At 39.8% G+C, this 23,039-nt stretch overlaps 2 protein-coding genes across 3 annotated transcripts in view; one reads left to right on the forward strand and one right to left on the reverse strand.

Annotated features, from left to right (window-relative positions):
- Window positions 1-10,999, forward strand: part of LOC146525320 (paired amphipathic helix protein Sin3a-like) — an 18,386-nt gene extending 7,387 nt beyond the window's left edge. Inside the window, exons 8-21 of one of the 2 annotated variants that reach the window (XM_085154161.1) lie at window positions 811-966; window positions 1,270-1,356; window positions 1,461-1,579; window positions 1,887-2,112; window positions 2,687-2,803; window positions 3,058-3,296; window positions 3,374-3,557; window positions 3,810-4,392; window positions 4,510-4,679; window positions 4,991-5,164; window positions 5,282-5,374; window positions 5,817-5,911; window positions 8,192-8,399; window positions 8,932-10,999. In XM_085154161.1, coding sequence (XP_085010287.1) covers window positions 811-966; window positions 1,270-1,356; window positions 1,461-1,579; window positions 1,887-2,112; window positions 2,687-2,803; window positions 3,058-3,296; window positions 3,374-3,557; window positions 3,810-4,392; window positions 4,510-4,679; window positions 4,991-5,164; window positions 5,282-5,374; window positions 5,817-5,911; window positions 8,192-8,399; window positions 8,932-9,150 — 2,670 coding nt within the window. In that variant the 3' untranslated portion in view covers window positions 9,151-10,999. The remainder of the gene's footprint in view (window positions 1-810; window positions 967-1,269; window positions 1,357-1,460; window positions 1,580-1,886; window positions 2,113-2,686; window positions 2,804-3,057; window positions 3,297-3,373; window positions 3,558-3,809; window positions 4,393-4,509; window positions 4,680-4,990; window positions 5,165-5,281; window positions 5,375-5,816; window positions 5,912-8,191; window positions 8,400-8,931) is intronic. The other variant, XM_085154165.1, reaches the window with a different exon arrangement.
- A 1,330-nt stretch (window positions 11,000-12,329) lies between these two features.
- Window positions 12,330-22,634, reverse strand: LOC146525321 (cellular retinoic acid-binding protein 1). Its single transcript, XM_085164920.1, has 4 exons — window positions 22,381-22,634; window positions 20,190-20,368; window positions 19,860-19,973; window positions 12,330-12,877 (listed from the first exon to the last, which is right to left on the reverse strand). Exons 1-4 carry the CDS (start codon window positions 22,448-22,450, stop codon window positions 12,827-12,829), a joined length of 414 nt encoding a protein of 137 aa, XP_085021046.1. The 5' UTR covers window positions 22,451-22,634; the 3' UTR covers window positions 12,330-12,826.
- Between the last annotated feature and the right edge of the window lie 405 nt (window positions 22,635-23,039).

Genomic DNA, 23,039 nt, shown 5'->3' on the forward strand with positions numbered 1-23,039 from the left:
AGAGAAACCAGCATAAAGTATTGTAGTATTGTGTTGGGCCACCATGTGTTGGCAGATCAGCTTTGGTGCACCTTGGTGTGGATTCTCCAGGTCTTTAAAGATCTGGACGGTGCATCCGTGCTTCCAAAGATAGTCCCGAATACTGTTTCGAGCGTAGGGAATACACTAAGCTCAGGTCTGGGTTGTTGCAAGGTTTTGTTCTGTCCTTCATAAGATTTCTTACAGTGCAGATAGTGTTTTATTCTGAAAATCATTAGCTGTTATATGCTATTGTTGCGTTTGGCTTCCTGCTTTCAGGAGGCACATTTCTGACAGAAAGCTGCTAAGGGACTTATGAGCTCTTAGTAACTACAATCAGCTTCAACTCCACAGAACTGCTTTTTAGTATGTTTACAGTTTTGTTTTGTTTTTTACAGTGTTTGTGCAAAACAAGCAGAAGAGAGTTGGTTTGAGGAGCTGGTGCTAAAGGGTCACACAATAGGTGCACAGAGGCCCAGTGTATGATGCATTATTTTTAGCTCAGAATCACACATCACTACTCCGGTAGAACCGAAGCATAAAAATAGAGCTTGGAAGGAAAAGCACTGGTTCACTTAATCGAATCAATGGTATTTACACAGGGCTCGCAAAATCGCTAGCCCGACGTCCCGGAGCTAGCGATATCTCCGGTTGGGCGACCAAAATCTATCTCAGCCCCGCCCGTCGGGCTATATGATAACCCAACGGGCGGGGCTACATAATTCTCTTTGCATACTGTTAATTTTGTTGTCTTGCTTTTTTTGAGATCATGTGTATTGCCTTTTTTTTTAGCTACTGAGCAAAACAGCACCAGACAGGGCCGAGTCGGTCCGTAATGATCATGGTGGCACAGTAAAGAGACACTTCCTGAACAACAAACAGAGACTGAGCCAGAACGGCCTTCCAATCAGGAGACCCTCAGGCGTGGGTACCATACCACCTGTCAAGGTATGTAACCATCTACTCTCTGACTCTGCATATATTCAGCTGTTTGTACTTTAAACCAGAAAGGTAATATTTCATATATTTTGTATGCATTACATGTAGGGTGAAACAGGCCTTTTTTGTTTCAATCAGTGAAAGCCTACAATTAAGAAGTATGGACAATACATTGATTCCGGATATCAGCCCCCAGACAGTTTTGACAAAAGCAAAACATCTGTAGTTTCATAAAAAGAGGATTTACTACAGAACATGTTTATTAGATTGTGTTAGTAGTACAACAGTCAACATCTCTTTACACCATTGCAGAAGAAACCTAAAATAACAGGGAAGGACCATGGCATGAGTGACGTGAGCAAACACAGCACCAGCACTGAAACGATGTTCTTCGAGAAGGTCAGTATTGTCACTTTGAGTGTTGGTATAAAGACTTGCACTGATCTGTGATGAAAATAAATCTCAATTTGCTTTATTTGTCATGGCTGCAAAAACTTTAACAGGTAAAGAAGGCTCTTCGAAGCTCTGAGGCATATGACAACTTCCTACGCTGCTTGCACATCTTCAACCAGGAAGTCATTTCACGCACTGAGCTGGTCCAGTTAGTTATCCCATTTCTTGGGTGAGTTTAAACATACAGTTTTTAGGTACCGAATGGGGAATACCTGTGGTCCAGTTTTTTAACTGACTGGTTCAGTACGTAATTCTTGAGTCTTCGTCGTCGTCTTCTTCTTCTTCTTCTTCTTCTTCCTTCAGATTTGACTTGAAATCAAACACTGTTTTGATACATAACATTACATAATGAAACTTTAATCACCCACATGTAAACCAGTAAACCACATGCATTTGTTTGAAATATGTTGCTAACATTTAAACCCTAACCGCACCAATAACTCTGTATTTCACATATGTTGTGGCATGACTGACAGAAAATTCCCCGAGCTTTTTACATGGTTTAAAAACTTCTTGGGCTACCGAGAGTCCAGTCACGGAGAGTCGAGCCATGCAGAGAGTTTACCCAAGGAGCGTGCCACAGAGGGTATCGCCATGGAAATCGACTACTCTTCCTGCAAGAAGCTGGGGTCCAGCTATAGAGCGCTGCCAAAGAGCTTCCAGCAGCCCAAATGCACAGGAAGAACACCGCTGTGCAGAGAGGTGAGTCATTAAAGGAAGTCGGTTTAATAAAGGTATTTTTCTTACAGTGTACATTTTATCCTTTGTCCTCGGGCCACCGGGTACAACAACGAATGTATTTGGCCCACACAGCGTCCTCTGGAGCAGAAACTGATGTAAAGTTCAGATGGTACCTGTAGTTAAATATGGATTGAGCAGACAGCAGATGCCAGCAAAGTTGTTCTTAGTCGATCAGTGGGTTGGTGGAAGTGTTAGCGATCATTGAACTGTTTGGCTACATTTAATGTTACCTTATTATGTTTAAGTGTCTAGATAATAAGTTAGGATATTATCTGCTTACTGAAAAACATATTTTTAATTTTATAAACTACATGAACTGTTTTTGGCTGTAACTAGCCATTTAAATTTAGATAATGAGTGACTTCTTTGATCAACTGATGTTATTGAACCCAGTGTTTCACCACAAAATCAAGACATTTTTAACTAGATTAAGTTTCATGCATTTTTATTTTACTGCTACATAAATATGAAACGCATCTCATATTTAGAGTAACAATAATGTGTTTTCACTGCATGGTGTAACATCCTGTTGCAGGTTTTGAATGACACATGGGTGTCATTTCCTTCATGGTCTGAGGACTCCACATTTGTGAGCTCCAAGAAGACACAATATGAGGAACACATTTACAGATGTGAAGATGAGCGCTTTGAGGTAAGAGATACTCAGTCCACCCACGCTCCAAATGAAAATAAGACCCTTGGATGTAGAAGAGGTTAAGAAGATGGAATAATGGAGGTTCTTTTACATAATATGTATCTTTTACATAAATGTCTGTGTGATGCGATTTGCTCAGGAGTCAAAAAATCACAGGAAAAGATCTCACACCACATGAACTTTCCAGGTGGCCATTTCAAAATCTGGTTCTGTTGAAATTATTAATTTGAATGTGATTGTTCCTTTTGTAGCTGGATATTGTGTTGGAGACCAACCTTGCCACAATCCGAGCCCTCGAGACAGTGCAGCGACGGCTCTCTCGTATGTCAGCGGAAGAGCAGCTACGCTTCAAGCTGGACAACACAATGGGTGGCTCCTCAGAGGTCATTCACCGCAAAGCCATCCAGCGGATATATGGGGACAAAGCTCAAGACATCATTGAAGGACTCAAGAAGAACCCTGCTGTGTCCGTCCCCATAGTTCTAAAAAGGTAACAGTTAGATTTTAGTGTGTCCTCCTCAGCTCACACCTTTACAGTTTTATAACATCTGTTTCTTCTGTTTTCAGATTAAAAATAAAGGATGAGGAGTGGAGAGAAGCCCAAAGGGGCTTCAACAAAATCTGGCGGGAGCAGAATGAAAAGTATTACCTGAAGTCACTTGACCATCAAGGCATTAACTTCAAGCAGAATGACACCAAAGTATTACGCTCAAAGACCTTGCTCAATGAAATTGAGATGTTATATGATGAAGTAAGTAAATTGTTTTTAAACAATATTATTTATTTGTTATTTGATATTTATAAATGCAGAATAAATCTAGACTGATTCTAAATTTATTGCCGCAGTTATCCTTGAATCAAACAATAATGCTCCACTTCGTTATATATTATGATTCTCTAATTGTAAATAAAAATCAACAGGTAAATGGTTTTAATGTATTTTGCTAAACTGTAAATTTCGTTAAACACTACAGTCTAAAATGCTCCTGTATTTGTCCTGTAGCGCCAGGAGCGGGCATCAGAGGAATCTGCTACACCGCCACCGAATGGCCCACACATGACTCTGACCTACGACGACAGCCAGATCCTCGAGGATGCTGCTTCCCTCATCATTCACCACGTCAAAAGGCAGGTCGGCATCCAGAAAGAAGACAAGTGCAAGATCAAACAGATAGTCCACCACTTCATCCCCGACCTGCTGTTTGCACAGCGAGGTGAGCTCTCTGATGTGGAGGAGGAGGAGGAAGAAGAGGACGAAGACACGGAGATGGATCAAGATGACAGCAAGAAACACAATGGCCTGCCAGGCAGAAGCCCAACCAAGTCCAAGCTCCTGTTCAGCAACACGGCAGCTCAGAAGCTCCGGGGAACTGACGATGCCTACAACTTGTTCTACGTGAACAACTACTGGTATGTCTTCCTTCGTCTTCACTACATCCTCTGTTCTCGTTTGCTACGAATTTACGGGCAAGCTGAGAAGCAGATCGAAGAGGATGCTCGTGAACGAGAGTGGGAAAGAGAAGTGTTGGGGTTCAAAAGGGAGAAAAACGAAAATCCAGCCATCCAGCTGAAGATGAAGGAGCCAAGTAAGTGAGAAACTGGCTTTTTAACTGTTACGCTTTGCTATGAACCCTCTCAGTCATGGTGCGTCATACTCAATTCCTCCATGTATTACTCACTGTGTGTGTGTTTTCTGTCTGCAGTGGATGTTGATGTGGAGGACTACTACTCAGTATTTTTGGAAATGGTTCGCAATCTTCTGGATGGAAACATGGAGCCGGCTCAGTATGAGGACTCCCTGAGGGAGATGTTTACTGTCCATGCCTACGTTGCCTTCACCATGGATAAACTCATCCAAAGCATTGTCCGGCAGGTCAGTACAGATTTTCTCATTTTATTTTATCTATTTGTTTACCAATTTGTTTATTTGCTCGTCTTTAAGGTACAAAGTCTTAAGAAAAAATACATCTTTAACCTTAGAGCGGCATCGCGAGCTGTAGGCTCATTCTTAAATTTGGAGACGAAAAAGGGGGAAAATAAAATAGACATGCTCCTCACGTCAAAACTCAGTAATGCCTCTAGTCGATGACCAAACGTACGCATCTATAGTCACTGAAGGTGCTGCTGTTTTGATTCTACATGCTGATGTGGACACACCCGTTGCATACTAACCTACTCTTACAGCTCCAGCACCTTGTCACTGATGATGTGTCTGTGCGTGTGACGGACCTGTATCTGAGCGAGAGTTCCAATAAAGCCACGGGGGGCACACTGCCCACACAGGCATCGAGGGCCACCGCAGAGGGGGGATACCAGCGCAAAGCAGAACAGCTTATGCCGGATGAGAACTGCTTCAAGGTACAAAACAGCACGGAAATGAATAATTATATTTTAAAACAGTCTGACTTTATTTTGTTTTTCTCCCTCAATAAGTATTTTTTTCTAATTCTGTGTGCGTTGTCTCATTTTTTCCAGATGATGTTTGTGAAGAACCAAGCCTCTGTCAGTCTGGCAGTAGAGCTCCTGGATACAGAAGAGGAAAACTCTGATGAGCCTGCAGAGGCAGAAGTAAGACTCACAAAATGCAATTCATGCACACAGCGGTTTATTAAGTAGACATGTAGTATATGTGATGCTGGGGTGGCATTGCTTCGTGTATCTCTTAATATGTTTTGCCCTTCAAGAATTTTTAGTATAGCACTATCAGGTAATAGTTTGATATTACGATTTAATAAATTGTCAAGCACTAGTCATCTCAGTTTTAAACTTTTTAATCATATTCCTGTATTATAAATTCCTTGTACTTGGTGGTTTACATACACATGTACCTCTACAAACTAGTGTTGGCTATTAATTTGTGCACCTGTGATTTTAAACCCTCCTACACTCTGAGGAGTGTCCCATGGTCCAGAATGAAAGGCTATAACCTCCAACCTGCTTTCATACAGAACCTAAATGTATGTCTTTGTTATTTACATGGTTGGTTGCTGTTCTGCTCTATCCTCCACAGAAGTGGTCAGACTACGTAGGCAGGTACCTGAACTCAGATTCCTCATCCCCAGAGCTGCGTGAGCATCTGGCCCAAAAGCCCGTGTTCCTCCCCAGGTGAGGCTCCAGCCATGTCTCCCTCTTGTCTGCACACTTTAAGCTTCTGTCCCGAGGCGAGGCTCTAGTCAGCTGAGCAGCCACTCAACTGTTTGCCGAGCCAAACCAGCTGCCAAACACAAGTCATTTTTGTCAAGATAGAAACAGAGGCACCTCAGCACAAGCCTGACTTTGAAAGCTAATTGAGAAAAAACAAAAAGAGGAAACTGTGTGGATGTGAGCGTGCTGCCTGTTTTTTGTAAGAGGAAATTTGAGGAGTTATTAGTTGTGCTTGCGGTGCCTGAATGTCCGCCTGCTAAGAATCTCACTGGCCGTAAATTTAACTTCTTCAGTTTGTTTTGTGACCTCTGCCTCACACGGAAGCACTTTACACGATCATCTTTTTTCTTTTTCTTTTTTTTAAAGTGAATTTATTTATTTATTGATTCCTTTTAATGGGAATTTTATTTATAGTAAGTAAAGTTTTTATAGATGTTTTTTGGCTTGATTGTGGGTTTTGAACTTTTTTCCCCTTAGAGTGCTAAAAGAAGAAGAATCATTAGTTCAATTATTCACATTGTATTGAACTGAAGTGATGAATGATTATGTGACGCACGAATAGAAGTCGATAAATGCAAAAGCTTAAGGGAAAACAAGGATTTGTTCCCTTTTTATTTTCCTACGATGTTTTGACAAAAACAGATTGAGAGAAACTTTTGTTAAAAGAAGAGAAGGGACGTCATGGTTTCCTTATCATGCCCTTTGTGATTGTATTCAGATCAAAGGTCCTGTATGTGACTTAATCACTGTTTGAAACTGTAAATGTTTAAATGTTCACTTGTTCACAACTGTTATACCCAGTGTTATGTTTGTAACAATTTTCAGGGGAAGCAGTGCACTCACGTTACAACTTTTTGTTGTCGGTGAGATTTTTTTTTTTTTTTCCTGGTTTGAAAGAGATTAGTGATCTTAGGTTTTCTGTTTGGGTTTTTGTTTGTTTTTTAACTCTGGTTAAGCACATTATCTGCAGCACTTGTACAGAGGAGTAGGGTTTGTAAATAAAATGATTGTCTAAATTGTATGCTCATATGTTGGTGTATTTCTTTCCTGACACCTCAGAGCTGTGCATGAAGGCGTGACGGCTGAGTGTTGCACATGAACATCTTTTAAAGCATCTTTTTTTGGTGTTTTTTTTGTGTTTTTGGTTTTGTTTTCTTCTCGTTACTTTGAGATGGCTGTCCATTACCATATACGTATCAAACAACTTCTTAAAAAGGCAAAAAAAAAAAAAAAAAAAAAAAGCTCTTGAGTTTTCCCTTTTTTAACCCATTGCATAAATCTGACTATGATTTCCTCAGTGGGCTCACCCACATCATGTCTTCTTTTTTCTTTCATCAAATCTATGAGAGATCAGCAGCACAAGAGATTTAAAAAATAATAATAGTAATAATTGGCCTTTCCTCACTCAAAAAAGAAAAAAATCAATTTTCACTTCTGTTGGGTCTTCATCTCATTTTCATGACACTCTAGTCAAAGACATTGAAATACCCTCTGCTCATATTTTTTGGATTTGGTATCTGGTCAGGCAGCAGTTTCCTTTTTTAGTGTTTGTGATGTGACCGTTTTTACTTGAAATTGGCCTCACTGTCATGTCTTTTAAGTGGAGCCCTGAATGCAAAAAATGCTTCATGGTTTCAGTCTTCGCTCACCTTTACCCTCTGTGGTAAGTACACATTTAAACCTTTCATTCAGGTGGGGTGAATAATTGCATTTTTTTTTTAAAAAAAGAAAGAAAAGAAAAGAAAATTGCCTGCACAAAATCGGGATGAATCCAATTGTTTGCCAAGCATAATAAGATTTGGAAAAATGTGGCTGTGCAATGGAAGTGCACTGTACAGAGAAATGACCGCTGCCTCTGCTGCTCTTATAGATCCACATTTCCCACGAATGATTTGACTCCCTAACTAATTATCGCTGGTTCTTGGTGAGTTGGATTGCATGGGTTTAAAAAAAACTACAATTCTTTTAAAGGGACAGTCCTCTCAAATTTGGAAATACTGTTCTTAAATTTGTGTACGTGTATCGTCTCTGACCTTACATCTTAGGCTTTAAAATTGATCAGTAAGTACTGTCAAGCACAAAATCGTACCATAAAACTTTCTCAAGTGAAATTGGATATTTCCTTGTGTTTTTTAAAAAAAAAAAAAAGTGACGTATTCTTCTGATGTGTGGTGTAATCAAGAGATTTTCTGTAGCGTCGGTCAGTATTATTCATGGCTCTCGATCTTTTTTGGCCTTTAGGAATTTGAGACGGATAAGGAAGTGCCAGAGAGGTTGGGAGCAGCTGCAACAGGAGAGAATGACCAAAGGCTCCTCGAACAAGTCGCAGGACGGCAGCAGCGAGCTGAAGATGGAGTGCATGTTCAAGCTGAACTCCTATAAGATGGTTTATGTCTGCAAGTCAGAAGATTATATGTACAGGCACACAGCGCTCACACGGGCTCATCAGGTAAGGACGAAAATTAAGAGGCATGTGTTTGCCATGTTGTTGTAGTCTTGTCCAATAAGCTTCAGTGTTAGAATTGTATGGTAAGTAATCATAAAACAACCATGCAGCAGTTTTTTGTGATGGCTAGAAGTACAAAGATATTTTTCATTTATTTTATTTGTTTTCATTTAGATCAGTCTTATAAAAACGTATGTGTCATACTATGATGTACTCCACATTTTTCTCATACAGGATAATGTTCACTTGATTCGTATCCAATTCTCGATGGATGAGAATAATATGAAAATAATAATTTTTATAGTCTTTTGAGACAATAGCTGTTTCTCCCAGACTTTACTTGGGCAAGACGCCCAAGTACATTTGGCAACTTTAGCATTTCTCTTTTTTTTTGTCTTTCTTGTTTTTTTTTCTTTCCCCCCTATATCGCTGACAGAACATCCGCAATCGGTTTTGGCTGTAGGACAGCCCTTGCGTTTCATGTACACACAGTTTGTGACGTTCCTTTGTGCCGTGTTCCTGTTATCTCTTTCAGTCCCACCAGCTTGTGAACACACGCCTGCACAGACGCTTTCACGCCTGGGTGGATACTTGGGCCAAGGAGCACGTGACCAGTGACATGGCTGCTGAAAGCCGCAAGTGGTTCATGGGAGATGGACAAGAAGGCCTGTTGGCCTGCACCACGACTTGCAGCCCTGAGGTGCTCCATTATCTCAACATTAACAAGTACCGGGTGAAGTACAAAACACCGTAATACTTGTGTCTCAGCAAACTGGCTGTTAACGTGTCCACACAACAAGCTGCCAAGGATGAATTCTCAGAGCTGCCGTTACTGGATTCAGTTGCCAAAATCTTTGTGAGGGTTTTTCAATCCATGATCCAAACGGGATCTAAGTTTTCCTTTTTTCTTTTTTTCTTTTTCTTTTGCACCTGTTGCAGGAATTTGTCTGTAAAGCGTATGCTGCAAACTCTGCAGCAGATGTAATATGGAACTTTTTTTTTTTCCAAAATTTGCTGTCAGTATATTTGAGTGGGTGGCAGCAATTTATAATGTTAAAGGCAAATTTTTACATGAAATGACTATACAGAGGAAAAACACTCAGAGCATCTGTTTCCATGGTGCAATTCAGTGTAAAGGTTTTCCTAACTAAAACTCAGCAGCTTAACAGTGAAAAGTGTTTGATAAGGAGCAACTTATCATTTTACAGAAGATAAAAACAAAACGACCTCAGCTTCTGTGTTTAGGTAGCAAAAACAAGTTCAAGTTACCTCTGTTAAAGTGTGTGGACTTGGAACTTAATATGGGTTCCTGCTGTAAACTTGTATAGCCTGTGAATGTTCTCCCTTTTGGTGGTAAAGGTGCAATGGTGCACTCTATATATTAAAAAGAAATCATCTATAGTGATTGCTGGGTAGATGCTCGGCATTAGTTCCAGCATTGTGTATCGAGTAGAATAACTTATGACTGCCCAAACACTTTGTGTAAATATGTTTATAAAAGTAGTTTTTTGTTTGTTTTTTTTAAACAGATGTCACTGAGGTGTAGCGTACATCAGAGCGCACAGTAATCAGTCTTTAGCTGGAAATTGAAGATTTTTTTTTTATTAAGAAATAGAAAATTTTACCTACCCAAATGCTCATGTTCTGCTGAACATGTGATCCCTGAAGTCTTTGTTTCTACATGATTGGATCAGTTCTGTGTATTTCTACCTTTTAGTCTTCAGACATCACTCGTGGTTTTAAGATGATTGAATGTAGCTGAGCAACAATTTGTCCTTTTTTTATATAATTTTTTTTTAAGTTCAGTATACTGTATGTATATAGTACTGAAGTCTCATCAGTACTGTCTGCTTTTTGTGTATTTAAGCAAAATGGTTAGAATCTGTAAGACAGGTTCAGTGATGTTTTGCCACCTATGAAGACTATATCATAAGTGCTAATGACAAACACTGACTGATGTATAGTATGAGACTGTCAGCTGTGTGAATTGTGTACAGATTAAGGAGCAAGGAAAAAGCAATAATTCCTTCAGTCACAGTTTGTCTGTTTGTATTTGTGGCTGAAGTACAAATGTGAATGTTGTATGCCCTTAAAAGAGGGATGTAAACTACGCATTTTGCCTTTTCCTCTCAGCAGTTTAATAAAATTGGAATTGGCCCTGTAGATAATGTAGGTGAGGTTAGATGAAAGATGGATATCTATCACATTAAATGCTGGAAAGCATGTTTCACATTAGAAATATACATATTCTTAATATAAACTTCAACACATTCAGTTCTTCATTGTTAATACTTTTCACGTGGATCATTACATAAGCAGGATGGAGGTCCAGAGAAGAAGCTGCCTGGCAACATGACACCCTTTGACACTTTCCTCAGCTCCATTAAAAGCAGTGGTCAGTAACCTAACCACCTGCAGACAATCTTGGAACAGTTTATATATTACTGTGTTTAATATAGAATACCACAGGAAGCCCCGGGGAGCTGATTGTACATTAAGACATTGTTTGTACTGCGTTTAATATGTCTCTTCTCTTTTATGATGTTGTACATGATTGTTAGTATGGTGTTTTGGCATTAAACTATCCCTTTGAGTAGACAGAAGTTCAGTTCATGGTGTCCTTTTTCATTTCTGGCATTGTCACTTGTGTTTAATCTTATGTCCCAAGCCCCAATCCTATCCTTCATTCTGGGTTCAGTTTTGCCATAAAAGCCTGTTAGTTACTTTTAGATAGTAGATTTACCATCACTGGGTTATTAGGCGCACATAATGAGCTATTTATTAATTTAAGTATGACATGACAGCATCTCAGTGTGTTTAGGAATGTGGACACTAGGGGTGGGGGAAAAAATCGATACTGTGTAGTATCGTAATATTTTGTTTGCTAATAATGTATCGATACAGGGACAGCAGAAATCGATATTTTGTTACAAAAAAAGTTTTTGTGGACTGGAACATGCTCTGACTTCAGAGCATGTTGATCCTTTTTCTGAGCAAGAATCCTGACATTCCTTCACTGTCCAAATGTGTTTAACTTTTTTTTGGCAGCAATAAACATGACAGTTTACCTATTTTAATTTAAGACATGTTTTATTTTATTTTAACCTAATTTAAATAAGTTTAAAACTTTTTTATTTAAATATAAAATTATATTTTGTTTTAATTTACTTTCAAATTCTTCAGTTGCTGAATGGGCTGCATAGTTTTCATAAATTGCATAGTTCAGAATAGCTATAATTGTACCAGATGGTTGCATTCAGTTAAGTTGGACTAGACTGTAATGCAAACCGTTCAGTATATAAAACTGACTGAAATGAGAGAAAGACTGAGTGTGAGACTTTGATATTAGATAAAATGAATATTGATAAAGTTTACCTTTATGTACAGAATTTGAATATTGCAAAATATTTTTAAAAATTGCAATAATATCGTATCGTGCGTTAAGTATTGTGATAATATCGTATCGTGGGATGTATGGTGATTCCCACTTCTAGTGGACACGGGCAAATTGAGTATCTTTGGGCTGATCCGTTTCTGAAACTGACCTACTGGGAAGCATCTGAGCTTTTTAGAGAATGGTCTGATAAAAAATCTCCAGTGAGCGGCTGCTACAAGCTGATGGGGGTGATGCCCAGTGTGGTCTTCTGCTGCTGTAGCCCATCTGCTTCAAGGCTGAATGTGTTGTGCATTCAGAGATGCTGTTCTGCATACCTTTGCTGTAACAAGTGGTTAGTTACTGCTGCCTTCCAGAAGAGGAACTAAGGCAAAAATTTGCATGAGCTTGTCAAAACTAGACAATAAAAGAGAAAAACGTCGCCTGGTCGGATGAGTCGCAATGGCTGGGTTGGAATCCATTGTAAATAACGTGAAAGCATGGCTCCATTCTGCCTCCTATCAACAATTCAGGCTGTTGCTGGTGGTGTGATGGGAGTATTTTATTGTATTTTTTTTTTTTTGAGCACACTAGCAAGGTTTACCTAATGAAGTGGTCGTGAGTGTATATTCTCTGTCTAAAGCGACTCTCATCCACAGAACCCGAGGGTGTTCATGCTGACCTCGCTTTTAAAGCAATTACTGACTAAATTATGCCCCCCAAGAATTCAGTGTGCTCCTTGAATATTGTTTTTAAAAATTTATTGAGGAAAGTTTTGACACTAGCAAGTTCTTCATTACGTTTTCCCTGTAGTATTTACCGTGTGGCCTACTGCTGCTGCTCTTTTTTGTATAAAAGAAATCATACTGAACGTTCACTTCGCTAAAAACAAAAAATATATACAAAAAATGGCGGTAGAACTAACGTCTAATATCCTGCTAAGATAGAGACTTGCACAAAAACGTAAGATGCTATTGAAAACAGATTACTGGCAATTTCTCACACTGACAGACTATTTGCTGAGCGAACTTTGAATTTGGACAATCGTGGTCCTCTGCTATGCGCGTACGTAGATCCGTGTGCAGATCACATCATCGGCTCCAAAGATCTGAAACAAGATTTAAAAAGCAAAATTAGAATTTTTTTTTTTTATTAGTTTCTAAATTTGAGGACACATCAAAATAAAATCAGCTCTTCTTTAATACACGTTGCTTTTTACAGCCCACTTATCATCTAAAAAAACGGCAAATAAAGCCCTTCTTCAGAACTGTATCTGAATGAAAGTGCAGTGTAATATGACAGGACCTTCAGCTTTCTCTATCAGTGTGGCTCATTACTGGAAAGAAAACCCTGTCTTCTAATCAATGTACTCTAATGTCAGGCAGGTGTAAGTCACTTCGGTGAAGTGTTGTTTGATTATTATTTTTCTCTTTTACTCTTAGCCGCGTATTGTGTAGTAACTATATTTCATCGTCAAAGTGCTCATCCTCTGCCACACATCCATGGCATCATTTTTATTTAGCACGGTGGTTAGCACTGTTGCCGCACAGCAAGAAGGTCCTGAGTTCAATTCCAACATCAGGCCGGGGTCTTTCTGTGTGGAGTTTGCATGTTCTCCCCGTGTTTGCGTGGGTTCCCTCCGGGTACTCCGGCTTCCTCCTACCGTCCAAAGACATGCAGCTTGTGGGGATAGGTAATTGGATAATCCAAATTGTCACTAGGTGTGAATGTGCGAATGAATGTGAGTGCGAATGGTTGTCTGTTGGCCCTGCGACAGACTGGCGACCTGTCCAGGGTGTACCCCGCCTCTCGCCCTATGACAGCTGGGATAGTCTCCAGCGCCCCCCGCGACCCTGAAAAAGGATAAGCGGAAGCGAATGGATGGATGGATGGATTTTGCTAAAAGAGACAGATGCACAAACACTGATATCAGAATAGAGGGTGGGTGTTGGGGCGGTTGATATTGGCTGTAGGGGCGTGTGCCTGTGCGTGACAAAGCCCAGTGATTTATGGGAGTCCCTGGGGCATAGCATTATGGCCAACTGCAGCGCTACACATCATCAATATCCCAGGCAAAGCTGTGTGGCAGGACGGCGAAGAAGCAGAGTTGTGAAAAATGAAGCCGAGGCGACTCCATCTGGCGCGTGGCGTGATGCCGAGGGAGACATTAATGGAGGTAACACCGGGGTTCATTGGCACAAATCCACAGCGTGATCAATGAGACCAATTAACCCACACGAGGACACATACAGATCCGGAACCCCCCACCAGACAGCCTTGCAGTTTCTCCCAGCTCCTAAACCATCACAAATGAGTCGATGCAAGACTCTATTCATCTTTCCTAATCAATATTTATTGGCTTTGAAGTGAAATAAGAGGACATACGTGAGGTTCCTCACACTAGTAAAAGACCTTTTCCATTTTTGAGCATTTTTCCCCATCTGCATTTTGCACTAGACTGCCCTGATTATAGTCCACTCATATTAGATGACAGTAAACGCAATGAGCCACCACATGGAGTCTTCATTAAGCTCCACTTTCATCCATCTCTCGCCTAGAGCCTCATTTCCTCATCTGCTGCACGGTGCTTTAAGTCAGCCTCATGTGTATGTTGTTGGGGTATTTTGTGTGTTTACACTAAAAGGATCAATCCTCTGTGAAGTACAAGATGGGATGTGGTTGCTTTTAGTTGTCCACAAAATGAGCTTCGTGTTTACTGATGGGCAGCAGAGGAGGGTTTTGACCTTTTCCCTTATTTGGAAAAAAGAAATTTTAAAAAAAGGCTCAAGTGTTAATTTAATGAATTCAATGAGTTAAGAGGAAAATAAATGGACGTGAAGGATTAAAAGCATGAAATATTTACGATGTCTGATTGATTTGCTTCTTATTGATGTGACGTCTTCAAATCTCTTTCCGTCTGGCAAATACTCCAAAAGTCAAAGAGAATCATTGCTGACACAAAAGTAAATATTCACATTAAGGAAGCTGGAGCCACCAGATGTAAGGACGATTTGTCTGACAGAAATGACAGCCTCATGGGGCAAAGCCAAAATGCAATGTTATTGCTTCAAACTCATTGATTTCTTGACTAAACAGTCCTCTGCAGCTGTACCCCAGACCGTTGGCCCTTGAGGAAATTACGTGAGTGTGCAAAGCAGGAGCTGGATTGTTTGATAATTATTTAACTATAGACTCTAAAGGCTGCTTTGAAGCAGCTACACTGAATTTAGCGCCATTTGTTCAATATTTGTCTTTATCGTTCCCTTTAAAGCGCCCAGAAATATACACACCTTTAAATGGGATCGACTTCTGTTCTGTCCATGTGTGTACAAGTAATCCCTGTTTCCAAAGCTGTAGCTGTAGGCAGAACAAATGTGCATTCACAATATACTGACACTCAGTATAATTGAGAGAGCATACCTTATATGGACAATTCTGCCTGTATCAAGGTTATTATCGTTAACGAAAACTAACGAAATAACGAAAACTAGAAGTGAAAAAACATTTTCGTTAACGGAAATAAAAATAAAAACAAAAAAAGGAAAACTAACTAAAACTGAAATGAGTGTTCACAAAACTAACTAAAATTAACTGAATTTATAGCAAAAATATGTTTCGTTTTCATTGTTGTGTGCGTGTCATACAATAGTCAAGGGTGAAAATGAAGTTTAGTTTCCAGATTTTTTTCTTGCTGTGTCTAATTATGCCAGCAGGTGGCAAGTACGTTAGTCGAGTCGTCTGTGTTGCTGCTCCGTCCACGCGCAGAATCATGTCAGGAAAAGTCGGGAGCCAGAGTCCAATTTAGGATTACTTTGAATATGACTGTGTTTTGGATAAAGCAAGTGTCTTGTAGTGGAAACAGAGAAATTATGAGGGACATTTCTAAAGGGAAAAAAATCCCACAAACCTTAAAGTGCACTTGAAAAGCTCACACAAGAAGGCTAACCTAGCTTACCTTGAGAAGGTAAGGGAGCACACTCAACCCTCATCCCCAGAAAACAGAAGCTAACCCCAGGCAAGGCAGCGTGATGCATCCCGAGACAACGGGACGGGGATATCTACACAACTCTGTAAGTCAACTGCCTTCAAAAAGTTTATCAATTCACTTGAACCAAAATTACCAACACCCGGTGCTGCGAGAGTTAATAGTCTCATTGGGGCCAAGATATACATTCTATAGTTGCCTGGTATCAATGGTTGTTCATCTGCCTTTATTTATTTATTTAAAGAACCCATAGGTGGGAATGTGAGTTGTCTGTCTCTGCATGTTAGCCCTGCGACAGACAGGCGACCTGTGCAGGGTATGGTAGCTGGAATAGCAACATACCCAAGGATAAGCAGAAGAGAATGACTGATATGATGAAACTGGGATTTTGTTACACTTAATTATTGCAAACACAACTAAAACTATAACTGAAACTAATCAAAACTAAACTGAAACTAAGGATTTTCAAAAAAAAAAAAAAAACTAAACTAGCAAACAGTTGGTAAAAACTAATTAAAACTGATATAAAATTGAAAATCTGAAGTCAAAACGAAATAAAAATAAAAACTAATGAAAATTGCAGAACTATTAAAACCCTGGCCTGTATTCATATTGTAGATTTATCTATAATGTTTCTCAGGGTAGGGCTGCCACAAACGATTATTTTGATAGTCGACTACTCATCGATTATTTTTGCGATTAGTCGACTAATCAGATCGTGCATCCATTGGACATAAAGCATACAGCTTATTGCACCAGCAGCATCTGCTCTTATATAACTATCATTAGCTTACAGCTTTAAGTGTTTAAGGTATGTGCTAACTAAAAATAAAAACAAGATGATAGTTTTTTAAATTTTAATGAAATTTGCAGATTGTTTTGGTGAAGTTTAATAAACTCCTTGCTATCTAAAATATAACAGGACACCGGAGTATATTCTCGAGCATCTCACACTTCTGATAATCAGTTGCCTGCTTGACGTTTATTCAGCTGTGTAAAAACTCTTAACTTTAATCTCAGCCAAACCGATTTACTCAGAAACAAGTAAAATACTAAAAAAAAAAAGCCAAACAATAACATTTTTAAGTTATCTAAGTGACTTATATATATTTAACCTGAGTAGCGAAAGACGGTGGTGGGTTTGAAAACGATTTGCCAGGAGTCCGGTGTTCTCACGGGCTCTAGTGAGCCTTGCCCCCGGCTAGCTATCGAGCTAGTGGGTAAAAGACGTCTCCGAAAACGTCGGAGCGCTTTTGAAAATATGTGGTGTCTTGATAAACTGAGCAGATATTTGAGGTTTATACAGTTACATTCTCGCGTGAAAATATGTTAAACGTTTATTTTGTGACCCAGAAAGAATAATAAGAGTAATATTAAAACTAACTAGCTGCGGCCATTGTTGGAAACTGAGCAGGGCTACGCTATGAATTCTGGGACACAGCTACTTCTTCGGGGTTTAACGGCAGCTGGCGTCCTTGTACATGCAGTGCTGCCATCTTCTGTTTCAGTCCGTTATTACACTCTTAAATCCTACTACTTATTCCTGCGTCTTTTGTGATCTTACAAAGCTTCAAACGACGCATCGACTATTAAATCAGTCGTCGACGATTTTGATAGTCGATGTAATTGTGACTAGTCGACTAATCGTGGCAGCCCTATCTCAGGGTAATGACTGTGTGGTTACAGCCACTGAGCTCATAGCCCAATTCATATTGTAGGTTTTATTTTACATTCTGTTTTATCTCTCATTATTATCTGCTCTAAACAATCCATTAGCTGAGATGAAATATGTAGGCGTTTTGCTTAAGTTACTGACAGCAGGGAATCTGTCTGATCTCCCCCCCTTCCCACCGGTATTACACATAAAGTTATGATCTTTTCTTTGAAAAATCACATTTTTCTCCAGTGATTCATTCCCACATGCCTATTAGGTTACAGTCCATCAATCCAACGTGGACAGACATACACGCCCTCATCTTGAATAAAAACAGACTTGGCCCGTTCAAAGCTTTTTGTTACGCCTTAGAAAACCTGCATTCAATCCAAATAGCAGGCCATCTCAAAGGTTTTCATGATTGCCTCTCTGCAGAGTCACAGCCAGTAAAGAGGAGCTCTCCATCAAAGCCAAACTGGACACAGCTTTGTTGTCCATCTGGCCAATAAACCCCAGGACCAGATGTTTACAGGAAAACTGCTTTGTGTTAGTGATTTCAGATTGCCAGGGACGGGAGGGAGAAGTGTTTCTGATAGAATGCAACAGCGAACGTATGGCAGTGAAATCTTAATTTAAGTTTTCCTGCAGGTTGTCCAAATCGCTGTTGCTTCAGAATCTAACAAATGATTATTTGTATCTATCTGAAAGGAAGAAGAAAAGAACAGTTTTGGTTTTAGGTAAACCGTTCTGGGTGGCTTTTGTTTTGTCCTTGATGCACATACATCATTAGTCATGCATCATTATAATGGGATGTCTTAAAGACACACCCTTCTAAAGGGAAAATGAGGAGTGGATGGTTTTTCCAACTAACCATGGGAGCTTAACCTCTTAAGCCCCAAGCCTACCTGATCTCCTGCCTTTTGCCCCCGTATCAGGGGCGTTGGGGCTTAAGAGGTTAAAGACATTTCCCATGAACTACACAGTATTTTAGAAAACTGGTAAAAAATTGCACATCTGGTGTCACCACCCATTTCTGAACTCCCTTGACCATCTGCCCGGTTTGGGCTTCTGCTCTGTTTTTCTGTGGAAAATGACTACTTTCTGAGAGCTGAATAAAAAGATTGATACTATTGTTAACTGTATATAATCGGAAGGTTGCCGGTTCGAGCCCCGGCTTGGACAGTCTCAGTCGTTGTGTCCTTGGGACACTTCACCCGTTGCCTACTGGTGGTGGTCAGAGGGCCCGGTGGCGCCAGTGTCCGGCAGCCTCGCCTCTGTCAGTGCGCCCCAGGGTGGCTGTGGCTACAATATAGCTTGTCATCACCAGTGTGTGAATGTGTGTGTGAATGGGTGGATGACTGGTTGTGTAAAGCGCTTTGGGGTCCTTAGGGACTAGCAAAGCGCTATACAAATACAGGAAGAAGATATACTGATTTTCATAATAGATTGAGCTACTAATTGTTTTTACTATTAACAGATTGATCTGTTGGACTTTTTGGTAGTCCCCAAAGTCAGAGCTAACAGCTTTGGATGATTTGTTTACTCTAATCAATGCAAAAGCCAATTATATACAGCATGGTATCAAAAAGGACCAAAGGTAAAGTCTGGCCACCTCATATCCTCTTTGACTCTAGAATACTTTGGTACAGAGAGGAGTTCATGGTCCACTCTGGGACTATAAGGTGCCCAGATCATCACCCCTCCACCACTGTGCTTGTCAGTTAAGTGTGTTTACGAGTTTTTGAGGGTTTGAGTTTTACCAAATGTGGCGCTGTGGATCATGGCCAAACAACTCCACTTTTTTTATTTGTCCAATGGACATTGTTCCAGAAGAGAGAAGAGGCTTTCATCTGGCAACCCTTTCATGCAAAAGCAATACAAAAACCATAATGCCAAATTTCTGCTTTCATAGAAGTGCTCACACACACTTAATATTTAGCCAATCATGCTCATTTGATTAGTAGAATCTGACTGCTACTTTCCCTCCGAAATCCTATGGAAGCAGCAAGAGTGTACTTAGTTTTTACAACTGCATTTTCATATACAGTCTGTGATAGAGGTAAATATTAACCTTCTAAATCTCTCAAAATGGTAAACTATTCCTTTAAGAAAATGCTTTGCTGAACTATTTGAACTGTGGTTTTGATTTTTAAAGCACCCATGTGAATAAAGACCTCCAAATCTGACACCCCGTCCCACTTTGCAATACATCCAGACATCTGTTCATTAATCTGCTGAGGGATTTCAGCCTCCGATGTTGATAATCCTTCTTGAGGGTGAAAGTTTGGGAGCCACAATTTCACAGAAATTTAATTTTCTTCTACAATGAAAAACAAATGTGATCATCTCAAAAAAGACAAATGCCCATAGTATAACGCATTCCCTATACTCTACAGCTGCACACACTGTCGCCACATTTCTAGTTAGAGTATAAACTTAAAAATTGCTCACCAATATCAGTTCATCCCCTTTGAGTTCTCGGCTCCAGAAGGTCTTTGGGCCGTTCCCGCTCAGAAGAGTCTGTTTGCTGTAAATCTTGTTTTCTGTTTCCCAAGTGGCCAAACTCTGTCAAAAAGCATCATTTTAATGAGTTTTCCTGTATTTCATCACTTTGGCTTCACCTGGCTGTTAGCACAGATGTGAGGGTTGTTTATCTCTGTCTGTTTTTTACTACTTCCTGCCACTTTTAAGGCTTTGCAGTTTGTTTGTTTCCCCCCAGCATCCATAGCTTCAGCATAGGTAGATTTCAGAGTTCAAATTTTGACAGGTCAATTCACTCACCTTACACTTTCTGCCATCCACTGTCTCCTCATTAAACTCCTCGCCAATACAGAAGTTGATCTCCGTGGTGCGCACTGTGGTTGAAGTCTTGATGTAGAAGTGCTCTCCGTTCTGTCTTATCTCCACATGGGGCTTGGATGCAGCTGCCACGGCTACCTTCCTCAGCATGGCATTTACACCTGAAAGCATGCACCAATTTCCCAATGAGGCACTTTGTGGCTCACCTATCTCCACAGCCAGTCATACAAGTCCTCCAAGGAAGTCCTCCTCTGCCTGCTCCACTCTGTGTGTAGGGGGAGGGGCACACACAGGCTTTTTGGTTGGCTATCTTTGTGATGACCTTCACTGAAATCAGTGTCAGTGAAGAAACTGCCAATCAGTGCCATGGTCTTTGTATAATTCATGGTTCTGTTATTTATTCGTTTGTGTTTTTGAATGTTTCTTCTTTAATTATTTTTTTTAATTTTAATCTTTAGTTGTAATTCTCAATTGTTTATTTTTTAAGTACCTTCTGTGCTGCCTTTTGCCTGGTTATCATTGCCTGTGTGAGTTTGGTCCAAATCTTTTCTTTCTTTTTGTTTTGTAGTTTAGATCCTCCTGTGGTTTTCTGTGTTTCTTATTTTCCTCCTTTGCTCTTTTCCCACCATTGTTCGTGTCTAAGTTCACCATCTCTTATTACTTTTCCCTCATTTTGTGTGTTTACTTTAGTGTGTTTTTGCTGTAGCCTCTGTCAGGTTTTCGTTGCGTGCTCTATGTTTTCTCTCTGTGTTTGAGATTCATCTTATTTGTCAATTTGTTTGTTTTTTTATGCTTTTGTTGTCCAGTAATTTGTAAAACCTGGTTTTCAATATAACTTTTTCAGGTCTTCTATCCTCTACATTTAACTATTAAATCTAAATGCCACACCCCTACATAGTTCTAACCTAGTGTTCTTTTTAACCTGAAAAACTAGGTTTTAACTCTAAAACAGGCCTTAAGAAAGAGAACCAGGCAGAAAGGTCCATCTTTGACAGAATCCCTCATGACACTGACGGTCTAAAACTCTATTTGGTACCAAGTGGTTTTATTTTTTTGTTTTGTTTTGTTCGCAGCTGTCCTCTTTTCAAAAAAGAAAACATAACTGTAGTATGATTGTACCTATAAAAACATGGTTACACTCTCTGCACAACTGCAGCACATAACAGTGGTGTTCCATAAGGAGAGCATCTATTAAAGCAAAGTGAAAGTGACCTCTGTCCTTGCATATCTGCTTTATTGTCCCTGCTTGCCTTTGTTTAGAAGTCACCACATGCCACTGATATATACATACATTAAAGTGTGTTAATGAGCCTGTAGAGGACTAAATGAATACATTTCAGATATCTACTTCTTGCTGCTTTCTCTATATTCTATTGTCTGGTGTTGACTTGTCACCTTACATTTTTCTGCTCCCCTCTAGGGCCAAAAAGATGGTAAGAAAAATATCTGAGCTCATGTTTCAAAGTAAAGGTAGAAGATGCCTGTCCCATCTATCTCAGTCAAACGAAAAGTCATCACCTGTTAGCTGTCGGGAGAAGATGTTAGAGTCTAAACTTGATGGTTTAATTATTTAACAATTGGAGCGTTCAGCGTGTACAACAGAGATTTTTATCACCAGATGTTGTCAATTTTGAGAGTGCAGTGCCAATGTGATGACACGGAGGAATGCTCATTTGATTTGTTTAGCTGTCCTGCAATACGTGATAGATTCTGTCTTTCAAATTAGTGGAAAAACCATTAACCAGATCTGTTGAAGTGCAAACAGTCAGATGACAGAATACTTCAGTCTGTTTCCACTCAAGTGCACCACTAGAGTTTAAGTGCGGTGTTTGTTCCAGTGTTAAATTTGTCTCCTGTCACTATATTTTCCTATTAAAAAAATAAACAGCAAAGTACCAGACTAAAATTAGGCATATGTGGATTAGCAAATGACTTATATTTTTATCAATTTAAACAGCCTTTTGTTGTAGCTTTTTGTTTTTTTTACATTTATAAACCACAATTTCACTGAACTTGCCTTTATTTCAAAGTAATGCATTTCAATTTAATTGGGGTAATAAAAGATAATAACCCACTAACTAGAATACTGCATTCATTTTCAGTTATGTTTGAAAAAAAAACAACCTTTGAATAAACTAACACCTTAATGTAAGAAAGAGTCATTTGTCCTCACCCAAAGCTTTGAGAAGCTCGTCGAAGTTCTCGCTGCTTTTCATTTTCCAGGTGCCTGTGAAATTCTGCATTTTGTGCGGTTTTGATTGTGTGTCAGCCGAACGCCTCCTTTCTTCTGTCTCCTCTGCTGCCTTTCTTCAGGCTTTCTCTCTCCGCTTCTCTCCGTCTGTCCCTGTGCTCCCTCCCTTTCTCCTCCCTATGTGTAATGATCCCTCATGGCAGACCAAACCCCCTCGACCTCTGCCTCCTCTCCCCCTCAACAGACACATTTATACACACACACACACACACACACACACACATATCTCTGATGGTTTGTTCTGATTAGAGAATTATTTTCATGACCTCGAACTGCTGTTTAGTTTCAAGGTTTTCAGGTCTCATCTCATCTGCAGTGGAAATAAATTCTAATCTTTTTCGCTAAATTTCTCAGAGCTGATTAAACAAAGAGCGCTATCATGTACTGAATAGCAAATCCACTTTTAAAGGATGTGTTTGAAGTAGCAGAAATCATGTTTTTGGTTAGTTTTTGAGTAGTTGGAGGGGTTTCCACCTCTACGGAGGTGAACATGGTGCGTTATAAGTTGTTTTCTGGATTTGTTACAAGACAATAAAAGCTGTCCATATGAAGACACTGTTTCCCAAAATTTAACACCTATG

This window comes from Neolamprologus multifasciatus, chromosome 1, assembly GCF_963576455.1.
Source record: "Neolamprologus multifasciatus chromosome 1, fNeoMul1.2, whole genome shotgun sequence".
Taxonomy (NCBI): Eukaryota; Metazoa; Chordata; class Actinopteri; order Cichliformes; family Cichlidae; genus Neolamprologus; species Neolamprologus multifasciatus.